Source organism: Alosa sapidissima, chromosome 11, assembly GCF_018492685.1.
Source record: "Alosa sapidissima isolate fAloSap1 chromosome 11, fAloSap1.pri, whole genome shotgun sequence".
Classification (NCBI taxonomy): domain Eukaryota; kingdom Metazoa; phylum Chordata; class Actinopteri; order Clupeiformes; family Clupeidae; genus Alosa; species Alosa sapidissima.
The window spans coordinates 1,638,486-1,653,691 of record NC_055967.1 but is presented as its reverse complement, the minus strand read 5'-3'; the positions used below and the strand labels follow the sequence as shown (position 1 = coordinate 1,653,691).

The 15,206-nt window shown below is 42.8% G+C and overlaps 1 protein-coding gene across 6 annotated transcripts in view; it reads right to left on the bottom strand.

Moving 5' to 3' along the window:
• Positions 1–12,208: 12,208 nt before the first annotated feature.
• cep290 (centrosomal protein 290) overlaps positions 12,209–15,206 on the bottom strand; it is a 203,950-nt gene continuing 200,952 nt past the window's right edge. For all 6 annotated transcript variants that reach the window (XM_042108679.1, XM_042108680.1, XM_042108681.1 and 3 more), the window contains 2 exons: positions 12,611–12,715; positions 12,209–12,497 (listed from right to left, as the gene is read on the bottom strand). In XM_042108679.1, the coding sequence (XP_041964613.1) occupies positions 12,333–12,497; positions 12,611–12,715 (270 nt within the window). In that variant the 3' untranslated portion in view covers positions 12,209–12,332. The remainder of the gene's footprint in view (positions 12,498–12,610; positions 12,716–15,206) is intronic.

Sequence of the window (15,206 nt, the reverse complement as noted above, 5' to 3'; positions counted from 1 at the left end):
GGCCGGTGTCATACAGGGGCCAAGACCAAGTGTACCGACGCCACCGAGACCAGCTGAGACCTCGCTACTCTCCAGAAACTCCAGATCAAGGGTCTAATGAGGAAGCAACTCAACTGCAGACTGTTTGCTGATTTTAGTTTATTACAGGTTCACAGTTTAAGTAACTAAAGGAGTTAACAGCATTCAGTAAAGTTAATTGAATCATGTGTGTAATGTTGATATTCATAGTCATAATGTTAACTGTAGAAGTGTACTTTAAAGTTGGAGCAATATTGGAGAGTCACGTGATTCAATGCGAGAGGAGGCTACCTGAAAGTGAGCTCCGCTAGGTTCTGCTGTACTTATTCTTTAAATTTCATTTTTAACCAGATATTTGTTGAGAGTTAAACTAGTGAAGGGCTAAAATATGTTGAAAAGTCCCAAGACACCGAGCAGTGGCGACATTAAAAAGCATTTGCGCTCACATGAGAGCTATTGCTAATCAACCGACCCAGTGCATAAGCCAGGGCATCAATAATATTTATGCAACATTGATGAAGATATCCAGTGAAATAGTAACCTTACTCTCGCCAGATGAATTTCGTTCCGCCTAGCTCCACTCATCCATCTGGAAGCAATCCATTGGAGTGTTGCTTCAGAAGGCTGGGCCTAATCAAAAAATGCTTGCATATGATTCAATAAGCCACTTGTTCGTCATCTATTGACGTGCTACTTCAACCACTTACATCAAAGCCAACCCGTGACGCTGATAACAGTCTCACAGTCGCTTCTACGCTATGTCACATCTATGAAACTCTCGCCCTGCGTCCTGATTGGCTTTACCATAAAATCTGCTGCAGAAATCACTCTCAATGGAAGAGGTCCCAGATGGATGTGAGTGAAGCTAGGCGGAGCTAAGCGAAACGAAATTCATCTGGCGAGAGTCAGGTTAGCGAAATAGAGGGATTGGCAGAAATTTGCCGTACCACCGCTTCAACGGAAGCCAAACTCTCCACTTTAATCACACAAATTGACGATTTGGAAAGGAATACCTTGAAACAGCTGAGAAAGACTGGCAAGCTAACCCTCCCACTAGCAAGAAAGAGGTAGATATGATCTGGGATAAATTGGAGGACATGGAAAATCGTGCAAGGCGTAACAATGTCCGGTTTATTGGATTTCCTGAAGGGAAAGAAGATGGGGATGCGTTACGTTTTTGGAGGACTTGATCCCTGTGTTACTCGGCATCGAGGGGAAGCCCGAGAGAACGTGCACACAGACTCACTAGCCAAAACCAAAAGTCAGGAGGTAAACCGCGACCAATACTGGCGAAGTTTCTGAGATCTTCCGACAGGGATTTAGTGCTTCGTGCGGCGAGGAACAAGACCAAGTTGAGCTGGGAGGATAACAACATTATGCTCTTCCCGGACTTTTCGAGATTGAATTTGTCATGCTTCATCATCGTCAAAGATTGCAAGAAAAAGCTACATGACCGAGAGGTGAGCTTCCGTCTAATGTATCCTGCTACACTGAAAATTGCAAGTATGGGACCTTTGTATGCCCCAAGAAAGCCATGGCTTTCAAATGTGGCCTGTAGCATAATATTCTAAACAGTGACTACGCCACTCCCGGTTAGAAGTGTGGGAGAGCCCTATACCATACACCTAGGTCAACTCCCCATCAAGTTCAGTAAGAGAATAAACTAATCAGGGTACAGCTGTCATGTATTCAAATTCTTATTTATTTCACAAAGTTGTTTATAAATACAAGGAAGACAATGGGCTATAAATCGCCACCAGTAAGGATAACCGTAGGCAGTGTGCAAAAGGCAATCTCAATATTGTACAAAATGGCAGTAAGTAGTATTGCAGATATTGTGCAAAGTGGCATTAAGTAATAAATATGGCACATATATTATTATGCAAACAGTAGTAAATAGGAACAATAACTATAGTCACTGAAATAAGTTACTATTAAAGGATTATAAATGACATCCAACAGTCAGACAATACACTGTGCAAATTTGCAATAGTCCAGGGCTTCAGCTCAATATAACCAGTACTCAACAGCTAATACTGAGGCTCATAGATGTAGTGATGGTACCAACCAATAAGACACACCACACAGCAAAGATGTTTCACAGCAAACACTAAACAAAATCAAACAAAACACCTAATGTAGGCTACAAATGAAAATGAATGCAGCTGCCACTTCTATTCAGAGTGCCCAAGATACACAGCAAACAACGGTGAGAATAACTGGGGTTGGATACACACACACACGCACCTTAGTTAACCTGTGTCTCGTCTGATGAAGGGCTTGAGTTGGCCCGAAACGTCATGGTAAATAAATTATAACTTGGGAGCTGTAACACACTGGCTCGGAGTATGTACATTCAGGGGAGACCAACGCAGTGTTGAAATAATAATAAATGAATTTATTAAAGAAAGTTAAACATAAACTAATATTTCGGAATAACGATAAGGGTGAGGTGCAAATCAGGGTAGTGTTAGTTACGCAAAAGTGAAGTGTAAGTCAGTACAGAGAAGAAGGTAACGCAACAAAATGAATGCCAAGCCGGGAGGAGGAGAACCGCCTGGAGTGCAGACTGAGCCGATCTTAAATATCACTCCCAATCAGGCACACCTGGGCACACAGGGGAAACAAGCACCCAGGCACGTCAGTGCCAGTGGGCGGAGTTAGGACACAGCGGCCTGGGCCGTAACATATCCCCCCCCTTAAAACAGAGGCCCACAACTGTGGGCCTCTGTCACTAATCAAACCCAAAATCCCCCTGTGACGATAAAATATACATAAATGAGTATATGCAATAACATTTCTGACTCATCCCATTTATCGCCCAACACATCAGCATCCACCACCAACATACACTCTACCTTCCACCATACACTCTCCCAGGGGTCAGATGGAGACCCCACACTCACACCCATCACCACGTCTCACTCTCTAGCCCCTCGGCCACCTGGCCCTCGATTGTTCTGGAGCCTGAAAAAGTACTCTAAGAGGGACAGGGGTAGACAGACAGGACATAAGAAAAGTGAAACAGGCAAGCCTCACACAATCGGGGCACGTGACAGTGCATCCGCCATAACATTTTCTATGCCACGAATATGCCGTATCTGCAAATCGTACGGCTGTAAGAATAACACCCACCGCATGAGGCGTTGATTAGGGTTTTGCAGAGAGTGTAAAAATGTCAATGGATTATGATCTGAATACACAACAATGGGATGGACTCCACCGCCTACATACACATTAAAGTGCTGTAGAGCCCATACCAAGGCGAGAGCTTCTTTTTCAATCGTTGAGTAGTTAAGCTGATATTTGTTAAACTTTCTAGAAAAATAACAAACAGGGCGGTCAATCTCCGTCTCATCCGATTGTAAAAGAACAGCACCGGCCCCCACCTGGCTGGCATCAACCTGGATCTTAAATGGCTTGTCTAGCATGGGGGCAGCCAAGACGGGGGCAGTACTGAGCAGCAACTTAGCATTCTCAAATGCCTGCTGGCATTCCGGGGTCCAGGCAAACTTTGCCTTACCCTTGAGCAAATTGGTGAGGGGTGCAACGGCAGTAGAAAAATTAAAACAAAAACTCCGGTAGTAACCGATCATGCCTAAAAACCGCATTAACTCCTTTTTCGTTGTAGGAGGTGGAAAATTATCAATGGCCGTCACCTTAGCGCGCACAGGCCGCACTTCCCCCTGACCCACTACCTTCCCCAGATAGACTACGGTCGCCTGCGCAAATTCACATTTTGCTAAATTGATAGTCAAATTAGCCTCGACAAGCCGCTCAAACAAAGCTTTAAGCCTGGAGAGATGTTCCTGCCAATCACCACTACATGTCACCAGATCGTCTAAGTAAACTGCGCATCCCTCAAGACCCGAAATCACGCGATTCATAAGGCGTTGAAAACTGCAGGGGGCGTTACGCAATCCAAAAGACATGACGTTGTAAGAAAACAGTCCAGACTGGGTGACGAACGCAGAGATCTCCTGAGCTCTTGCAGTTAAAGGAATTTGATAGTAACCCTTCAAAAGATCGCATTTGGTTACATACCTCGCTGCGCCCACACGGTCTATACAGTCCTCCATACGAGGAAGGGGAAAGGAGTCCGGTTTAGTGACCAGGTTTACCTTTCGGTAGTCTGTACAGAAGCGAAAAGTAGAATCCGGTTTAGCGACCAATAGACAGGGCGACGCCCAACTGGAGTATGATGGCTTAGCCAACCCATTACTAAGCAAATACTGGACTTCGTCATCTAAAACCTTCTGTTTAACTGCCGGCACACGGTAAAACCGCTGTCTAATTGGATTAGCCTCACCAACCTCTATATCATGTTCCATTAAGTTTGTGCATGACGGTACATCGGAGAACAAACTAGGAAAAGCCAAAATTAAAGACTTAAGATCACCCCTCTGATCAGCAGGCATATGACCTAACAGGCCATCAAGATTTTCCAACATCTCTGAATTTCTTAACCGCGGCAACAGGATGCAGTCGTCTGGGCCGACCTCATCCTCCCCCTCAGCTGCCACCCTCTGAAGAGAAGAGGTCGCACCCCCTACAGCCAGCGCAACCGAACTAACCGGATCACCAGGCTCCTCCGTCCTGGGTGACTGAGAATAGTAGGGTTTTAATAAATTCACGTGACAAAGTTGAGAGGACTTTTTCCTATTTGGTGTCGCAATCAAATAATCCAGCTCATTTACCTGACGGACCACTGTAAATGGACCGGAGAAAGGGAAAACCAGGCATTGGCAACAGCGCCAATACCTGATCCCCTGCACTAAACACTCTAGACTCGGCCTTGCAATCAAACACCTTTTTCATACGTGCCTGCGACTTGCAGAGATTTTTTGCAGCACATTGCCACGCCAAAAACAACCTACGCCTAAAACCATCAATGAAATCAATAAGGTTGACTGGCGGCTCTGACTCTTGTAGGCCATCTTTTAGCACAGACAGAGGACCACGGACTTTATGTGCGAAAACTAAATCGTTTGGACTAAAACCCAAACTATCCTGCGATACCCCGCGAGCAGCCAGCATCAACCACGGAAGACCCTCCTCCCAGTCGCGCTGGAGTTCCGAACAGTACGCGCGCAGCAAGGACTTGAGTGTAAGATGAAATCGCTCAAGAGCGCCTTGGCTCTGCGGATGATAGGCACTACTCAGATTATGTTTTATTCGAAGATGTTTCAAAACTTCAGCAAACATTTTAGATGTAAAGTTACTGCCCCTATCGGATTGAACAACCCTGGGTATCCCGAACACTGAAATGAACTGCGAGAGCGCCTTTACGATAGACTTCGTATTGATACTTCTCAAAGGAAATGCCGCTGGGTAACGCGTTGCTTGACACATAACCGTTAACAAATAAAGAGAACCGGACTTTGAAGGAGGCAATGGGCCAACACAGTCAATCAACAACCGCTCAAAAGGCTGGCCCACTGCTGGGATGGGACGCAGAGGCGCAGGTTTAATCGCTTGGTTCGGTTTGCCAGCAAGTTGACAAATATGGCAAGTCTTAATGTAAGCTGCCACCTCACGTTTCAACCTCGGCCAGAAAAAGTGCTGTAACAACCGATCGTAAGTCTTCTTCACCCCGAAATGCCCCGCTCCCTCCCCATGTGCTGTTTGTAAAACCAGTTCTCTATATTTACTCGGTACGACGCACTGAACCAATGTGTCACACATACCATTGTTAACAAGAATAAATTTTCGCACAAGTAAGCCGTCAATAATAAAATACCCCTTATCTACGTTCGGTAGCTCCTCTTCAGGCAAGGCCGAAGCAATCAACTCAGCCAAGCCCTCATCACGTTTCTGAGCCTGAATAAAATCGTCACGATCAAAGGATATAGGTAAAACAGGCAACTGAGGAAGAGAACGTTTACCTTGAGACTCCGTCGAGCCATTCACTACCTGCGCGCGACTCTTTGCGCGAGTCACCGCGCAAGCAGTGAAAACCTCGGGAAATGCTACGCCACACTCATCTGATCTTAAAGCCTGGACAGGCTCAGTGGTCACTACCAGAGATGCTGGCCCACTAGCCCACACTTTGTCTTTAGCAAGTAAGTTTCCCAAAATCACGTCAACGCCAGGCACTGGTAATGCTGGCCGAACCGCAACAATCACCTCCCCCTCCACCAGATCGGAACTCAATACAATCCTGTGAAGGGGAACGGACATGGATGTCATCCCAATGCCCCGAATTAGAACACTTTTCCCCGTGCTTGATTCACCAGAAAAGGGTAGAACCGATTCAGATACGAACGTTTCCGTAGCACCGGTGTCACGCAAGATTTTTACGGGTTTTCGCTCAGATGAACCCCCTAATGAGACGAAACCATCCGTGATGAATGGGCCGTAGCTCTCACCCACAGACTCATCAGCAACAGTGACCTCAGCTCTAGACGGCTCCGCTACAGGTGCTGCCGACCCCGAAGCACCTGCCGGGATAGCATCACCTGCTGGACAAAATGCCTTTCCCTCTATTACATTTTTAAGTTTATACGGTCGGACAGGAACTGCGCACAAACTCCACTTGGCCGGTTTCACTTTGTTCTTATTTTTTGATTTCAACACTTCACAGTCCGCTTTCCAATGCCCAACCTCCCAGCAGTAATTACAGCGATCAGGATCAGACTTATTGCGCTCAGACGAATCTTTAACTTCTGATTTCGAATTCCAATTGTCATAAAAACGAGGCGGCCCATGTTCTTCTCGAGCAGAGAAATGAGTATTAAAGTGATCTCTAGATTTAGCTTTATGCGTTAAAACATACTCATCGGCCAGCACTGCTGCTTCAGTAACCGTCTTTATTTTGTGCTCATTAATGAATGTAGCTAAGCGGTCGGGAACGATATTCTTAAACTGTTCCAATATCATTAAATCTACTAACTCCTCACGTGTGTTAATGTTAACTGAGGAACACCAACGGTTAAAAAACCCAACTAGGTCTCTAGCGACCTCAGCATACGTTTGACGGTCACCTTTCCTCCAGTTCCTAAACCGTTGTCTATAGTACTCTGGAACTTGTTCATACGCTCTTAATACCGCTTCTTTTACGCTCTGATAATTTTTACGCTCGGACCCCGACAGCGCCACAAACGCATCTTGAGCACGCCCAGTAAAAGTGGTCTGAAGCAGCAGTGTACGGTCTGAGTCACTCCACTCATGTTCGTCAGCAATACCTTCAAAAAGAGAGAAAAAAATATCAGGCTCACGGTCATTAAACTTCGGCAAAAACCTAATCATATGGGACAGGTTTTTCTCCGTGCCCATTGACAACCCAGAGGAATCCCCGTCACCCCGCATTTTCCCTTCAGCAATTAATTTTAACCTCTCTCTCTGAAGATCGCTGTCTCGCTCAGTCTCTACTTGACGTTGTTTAAGTTTTTCCAATTCTAAATCATGTTCAATTCGTCTTTGTTCTAAGTCACACTGTTTTTCATATTCTTGTTTCTTTATTTCTGCTTCTATACGCTTAAGTTCTAATTCATTTTCTTTTTCGCGTCTCTTTTCGTCGGCCTCTAAGCGTCGGAGTTCCAGTGCATGTTTTAATTCACGTTCTTTCACATGTGCCACATTCTCCTTTTCGCGTCTTCTTTCCTCTGCCTCTAGGCGTTTTAGTTCTAATGCACGCTCCTGCTCACGTTCCGCTCTCTCTTTCTCTCGTTCCGCTGCCTCGAACCGTTTCTGTTCCATTTGTAATTTTAAAAGTTCAGCCTGTTGCTCAAAACTGAAAACCTGTTCACCATTAGGAGTGGAGGTCGCTGCTGGGCCATAACCACCGGGTGCTGGATTTATCGACATAATCATCAATTCAACTAGTTTGGATTTTATACGTTCTTTCAGTTCTTGCTTTTTAAGATCTTTTGGAATATGTTCGAATCCATAATGATCAATCACTTGACATAATTGATCCTTCGTTAAACTTTCCAACAAAACCTCCGATGGAGACTCAAAAAATTCTTCAACCTTCACTGTAGGCATCTCCTTTTCGTTAACGTTGATGTAACTAAGTGCGTTAACGTTAACGTTGATGTAACTGAATGCGACTCACTAATCAAAAACAATTTTACAAAGATAGACGCTATAAACAGGCAAACAATCAGGTACAGGTATTACAGCCACCCCATTTCCCCGATACAAGAGCTGCCCCGTATCTATCTCCCAAACATTTCCCTAAATATTTCCACCTCTAGTCTTCAGTTTGCCCCCATACAATTGAGTTGCTCCCGCAACCCCAGCGCGTTCGACACACCAAAAACAATAAGTTAAAATAAAAAAGGCAAAGAAATAAACAGCGGTAAGCGCTTGTACCTGCAACGGGGGTTCACGTTAGCTCGGTAGGTCTAACCTACCTTCCACCCACTTAACAAAAGGCACCTGTACCCAATCGACCTGTAAACTGCGCGTCAACCTTGCAGCCAAAGAAACGCACAGGCTGCCAGGCTCCAATGGCTCCCCTCCTCCACGGCAACCCAAAACAAAGCAAAACACAAACCAACCAAGAAATTACCAAGCAATCAATTTAAGTCACTAATCCAAACTAACCACTTAGCTAAACAAACAATTACTGCGTGGTACTCCCCAATTTCGAAAACACGTTTTTGCTACAACAGGTAACTTACACCCGTGAGCACAAATAGGCTACCAGAGGCAATATTTAACTTGACCAACAAATTAACTTATTTTGTAACCACCAGACGAGTTAGCTAAAAAATATTACGTACCAATTCCGGAACACTCACGGCTCGAGCCCCCACATGTAACACACTGGCTCGGAGTATGTACATTCAGGGGAGACCAACGCAGTGTTGAAATAATAATAAATGAATTTATTAAAGAAAGTTAAACATAAACTAATATTTCAGAATAACGATAAGGGTGAGGTGCAAATCAGGGTAGTGTTAGTTACGCAAAAGTGAAGTGTAAGTCAGTACAGAGAAGAAGGTAACGCAACAAAATGAATGCCAAGCCGGGAGGAGGAGAACCGCCTGGAGTGCAGACTGAGCCGATCTTAAATATCACTCCCAATCAGGCACACCTGGGCACACAGGGGAAACAAGCACCCAGGCACGTCAGTGCCAATGGGCGGAGTTAGGACACAGCGGCCTGGGCCGTAACAGGAGCATACTGGTGTTGCGGACTTTTTTCCCTCTTTCTCATCGTAAGTGTTTTGTCCAGCACCCAGGATTAGATTGGAATGTGCGTGCGTTTTTTCCTCTTTATACTGCAATATTTTAAGTTACCTTCAAACTAAAAAGGGAGGTAATGCGGTGTATTGACACATTAGTTTGATCTAATAGGCTTACCGTAGTTTGAGTTGTTGTGTACTGTGCAAGCTCAAGATCACACGTTGTATGGAACATACATGTACTGTATGTGCTGTGACCGTCATTTATTAGTAAAGCCTTTTGAACGTGTGCAGCCGTCTCGTTAATGGAAGTACACCACAGTTACTTATAGATTTGATAGTGTAACGATAGTGCATGAGACACTTGGAGACTGGACACCAGAGACGGATGCTTTAAGTCAAAGCGGATAAGCATAGTTGTAATGGGCATGAATAAAAAAGCCAAAAAACGTCCTTTGCCGAACCCAAAATTGAAATAAGAATTTATCTTAACTCTATAAATATCAGAGTGGGATAGGTTGGGATATTGTAGAAATTTCACTTAAATTGCAACCGCAATATGCCTGCTTGCCGACATTCAAACGACAACGAAAAAGATATCAAAGCACCAAGCAAGCAACAAGAAGGTTGAGTCTGAATGACACTGAGTTTTAAAAATATTTTCGTAATGAAAATGGTCATTTAACCAATAAAGGCTGAAAACATGTACAGTAGGCTACATGCAACCCAGCAGAAGACTATTATATTGGCAAATCATTGAACACCATTTACACATTGTATTCTGCAGTCTCTACATGTGGAGTGCTAATGTGTCTACTGTAAATCATTCAAATCATGTGTGAAAGTCATTAGGCTGAAAGCGCTAATGTGTCTATTCTGTGTCTAAGCTCATTAGCCTACTTTCAATAGGCCTACTGTACAGCCTGAGAGGGAGAACATAGCCTACTGTAGAGTACACAATCAGTTTACTTAGTTATATTTGTTTAGTTAAATCCCATTTTCTACCCCTATGTCCATAATATGCTTATAGAAAGGTGAAGTCGGGAAAGTGCTTCAGAGAAAACGTGTTTATTGAAATAATGAACATTCTACATTCTACATTCTTCATTTAAAGCACGTTGAATCCCTGGGAAGATCTTTGTGTTGTGTGGAGGAATTCGTTGATCTTATTGATGCAGTCCTTCCCATAGCAGGAAACTTTCGTTGCAGTGTTGAGACCATAACGTTTTTCACATTCTGCGGCTGTGCTCGCTTTCCCTTCGATCCATCCCAGTTGGTGGTTTTGCTCCAGGCTTTATATTGTTCCTCTAGTCTGGGCTTCGATGAAACGTTACATTCGCTGCAAGGCCAAACCCAAGAGCAGAGACAAACTGATCTCTGCAATAGAGTCATTTTGGAGGTACAAACTCTCCCTGCTCCTGCTTCTATTTTACATTGACATTTTTTTAATTTAATTTTTGCGACATTCTCCTAATGTGCCTTTTGCACGAAAAATAACGTTATCAGCAGAATGCATTCACGCTTCAATCAAGAATCGAACTTTGGTCGCCTGCGTCGTACTTGCCTGTTATGCTACTAGGCCACTGAGGTGTAAAAGTGACAGTGAGATAGGGAGGAGCAGCCCTCTTTTCCATGTGCTGTAGCAAAAAAAAAAAAAACCCATTATCTTCTCCCCTAACCTCCACTTAGTTTACATTTACATTACATTAATTTATTTTTGTCCTTCTTATTGACTGAGTTGGCATCTGATCCATATGAAGTCCCGCTTGTTGTTGATGGCTGATAATTTCTCTTCTGTTTTAATGAAATGCTGAACTGATTTGACTAAGTTGAACTGTTTCCAACGGTGTAACAGCAATAGTTAAACGAAAAACTTAGTAGTTGAAGCCCTCTTTGAACTGTGTAGCCTTTTTTTTTTTCCAATGGATAACATGGCAAAATTCTCTGAAGCACTTTCCTGACTTTACATTTCTCTATTATATTATAGGCTATCTCGTAGTAATATAGTCTATAGTTGTAATGGGCATGAATAAAAAAAGGCAAAAAACGATTGGCAATTGGATTGGATTGACAATTCCTTCGCTGTTTTGTCGGTTTGTGCCAGATTTGTGCTCTCTTTTTTCTGTACGGAGCTCCGGGATCGGCCACTCCTTCACTGTTCTCTCGGTTTGTGCTCGCATGCATTTTCCCGACACTTGGCTGCAAGCCCCCCTCCCCCACTCCCTTCTTTTACAAGCAGTGCAGCTTTCTGAAGCGGTGCCTTTTGAAGCTAATGTAACAACAAATACCACCAATATTGTTGTATGGCAATAAAAGTATACAGGGTTTGCGCAAGTAGCCTAAATATATAAATAAATTAAGGACATAAAATCCTTAACATGAAAAAGCTTAATGTAGCTTATGCTTAACATAGCTTATGTCCCAAATGCTCCCATTACCCCGCAAAAGTTTCAAAGTAGCCTACACCCAGCCTAAGCCTACTTCAGAACACCTCATCGACTGTCTGTAGTAAGCTACAACTTAGATTCAATAAAAAGATTTCTAAAGAAAAACGTTGCATCATTACTCCTGCGTGGATTTGAACTCAGGACTGCCCGAAAGTTGCAGACCTGTTCTGGAAATACGTGCATTAACCCACTCGACCGTCAGACAACGCTAGCTGCATCGAGTATTGGGTAGGACTGTACACTGGTTGCTGTGGCACAGCCTTGAGTGACCGAATTCGTTTTCCTTTGTCATATGAATGCTATCATTTTGTTAACATTACTGTTAAGGAAATGCTGTAGGCAAAGTCTCTTACTGTATTTGAATGTACAATATGTGATTGATAATTTATTATTTGTATGTTCTGATTTTTAATTGGACCCCAGGAAGACTAGTCTGCCGCTTCTGCGTCAACTAATGGGGATCCGCAACTAAACAATAAGGGGAAATTCAAATTTGTGCAGTGTAAATATGCTCTGTCTCTATGGCAGACCATTGAAGTTAACACTGGCCTGCCATTCTAATATATTGGAGATGGTTGTGTCATGGCTGTTTAAAGACGGCAAATGACACTGAATCTGAGGTCTCTTTTATTAATACCATGAAGACAAATCTTAATATGCATTTAGTGTTGGCAAGGATAGTATGTTATTTGAGTATCAAACACTCACAAACAAGTCTCAGTGTGAATTATAAATTACTTAATGTTTCTCGTTACAATCTTAGATTGTAAAGCGCCTACTGAAGTAGACTCTGCTAGAGAAAGCCTTTGATTAGCTTCATCCAGATCTAACTGAAGCTTCTGACTGGTCACTTCTAAACAGGCCTTTTCCAGTTTCAGTTTCTCTGCTGCCTCTGCCTCCTGTAATTAGAAATTATAATTAAGCTGTATGCTTGGTATGAAAGCAGTTTACCTATTGCAAATAGGTAAATTAGTTTAGCTAAATCTTATAAGTTAAGATGCACAATCCTTACCTTTTTAATGTCTCTCCTTAACTGGTCATTTTCCATCACAATTTTCTCCAGCCCCATTTTTCTTGACTCCATTTGCATTTTTCCTTTGAGTTTATCATACTCCGACTATGAGAGGGAGATGGCAATGATACAATTACATAAAAGATAATGCAGTTTCAAAACATTTACAAAATGGGAAAGCCTATCCAAAATGTTTCTTTTTTCCCCATCATTTATTATTTACCCTGTTTATGATGGTATGATATCCATGGCTCCCATGTGTAATGCATTTGTAAAATGTGACATTGTAAATTCATTAGCTGTAAAGCTGTTACTTGAGCCACAGATATCATGACATCGCTCTACACACAAACTAGGATATAAATAATGAGAAATAATATTAAAAAAAGAGTATTCTTTCCTTTTTTTATACCACTTATATGGAAACATCTATTTTTGTATAATAATTAGTGTACATTTTTGTTTCAGGCTAAAACATTAATCGGTGCAGTTTGAGTAAAACCAGAATTGCATTTACAACTGATTATCCCCTAGAGAAAAGAAATACTATAGTATATCAGGACACTTATTAGTGGTAAAAAAATAATTAATCTTCTATGCTACTGTGCAGAGGAAGGTAGTGCCCTGACTGCATAAACAGTCTTTTAAATAACCTTTCTTTAGACTTACAAAAAGTAAAAAATTCTTCAGCTTATCTGCAGAGCGCCTTTCCATAGTAGCAATGTGTAATGTTTTTTTGAACTTAGTTAAAGGGGTGATAGAATGGAATGGAGCATTTTACCTTGTTGTGTGATTTTAACACAGAAGGTATGCAACTTAGGTCAGTTCAAAAAATGCTCCAATGTTATTTCACAAGCCCTGTTCCAACCCTATAAATAGGCTGGAGAAAAAAACAGTTCGTTTTGGCAGATTTAGCGCCCACTCATGGTTTTCTGGACATCCACATGACAAATGAATTACCTTGCAGTCAATGACTACTCACTTTGCAACACTCTACAAATGAACGACGCAATCTGATCTTTCACTTTAAGATCTGCTTACGCTATGATCCAAAGCCAGTTTAGCCTACTGTAGCAATAGCTCAATAGAAATGGAGTCTTGTGGCCCCAGCCGTGGCGCGACTGGCTGGGGCACCTGCACCATACGCCGGTGACCCGGGTTCGATCCCCGCCCTGTGGTCCTTTCCGGATCCCACCCCCAACTCTCTCTCCCGCTCGCTTCCTGTCATTCTCCACTGTCCTTTCTTTAAAAAAGCCATAAAAAGGCCAAAAAAAAAATATATATATAAAAAAAAAAAAAAGGAATGGGGTCGTGCATGATTGAGCCAGAATTAGAGAAGGAATCAGTCCCTAAAAGATTGGAAGTAAATGTTTCTGACAGTCTGTATTGTTCTTTTGCATGTTTTCTCTTCTGGCACTTCAGCCTAGGCACAAAGCGTAACTTCCAAACACTCCCAACCAGTAGACTATAACTGTTGTGAAAAATATATATATACCCCCCCCCAAAATAAAAGAAAAAGAAAATGAGGTTGTAATGAATTGGGTGTCGTCTTGAACTTCAGTATAGGATGATAAAAAGGGCGATGATGAAATGGTGTGTGTGTGTGTGGGGGTGGAGGGGTTGTTGGGGTGTGTGTGTGTGTGTGTGTGTGTGTGTGTGGGGGGGGGGGGGGGGGGGTGATGAAATGGTGTGTGTATGGGGGTGGGGGGGTTTGGTGTGTGTGTGTGTGTGGGGGGGCCTGGTATGAAACAGTGTGCCTTCCATGGCACACCTACCCCCCCCCCCCCCCCACCTCCCCCCAACATTCTACATCAATTGTATGCACCATATTGCTACAGTATGTAGCATAGTAATATTATACACCATTTTAAAGCTTGGACTCTTGGGAATCTATATATGACGACCTTTTTCATGTACATATCTGTATAGTGCTTTACATTGTCAGATTAATCTTACTATGTCTAAATTAAGTTGAATCAATGGTATCGGTTGCCGTCCGACGGGGGTGGGGGGGTGTGGGTGCTGGCATCTTGTTTGTGCGATACACTACAGACTCTGTACATTTAACAATTAGTTATTAAACACTACATATTAACTAAATAACCAGCTTCTCAAAATAACAGTTAATAAAGTAATAACACACTTTACAACAGTATACAAATATTTAAAAAAATATGTGTAATTTGCACAATTTTAACAAAGACTATTTACAAACTATAGAACAAGTGCAAAACAACAAAATGTGCAAATGTGATCAGTCACTACTTATGGCAGAGCTGACAACTAGCATCGCTACAAGCCATCCTCCTTGGCTTTAAAAAGAACATTTCAAGGGCCCTTTGGTAATTGCACTCTTTTACTATTGGACCATTAATGCTTATCTTCATGCAGGCTGTCAGACTGTTCCGCTCCGATACCGCTCACACCACGAGTCTGAGGCGGCCCAAATCCACCAAGAATTCATGTATTCCTAATAAAACCAAGACCATTAAATTTCAAAGATATTGGCCATAGTAGCCCAAGTTCGTTGATGGGGATCAAGTTAGCTAAATAGGAGCTAGTTAGGAGCGCCTGCTCACGGCTGTAGGCTAAAAGT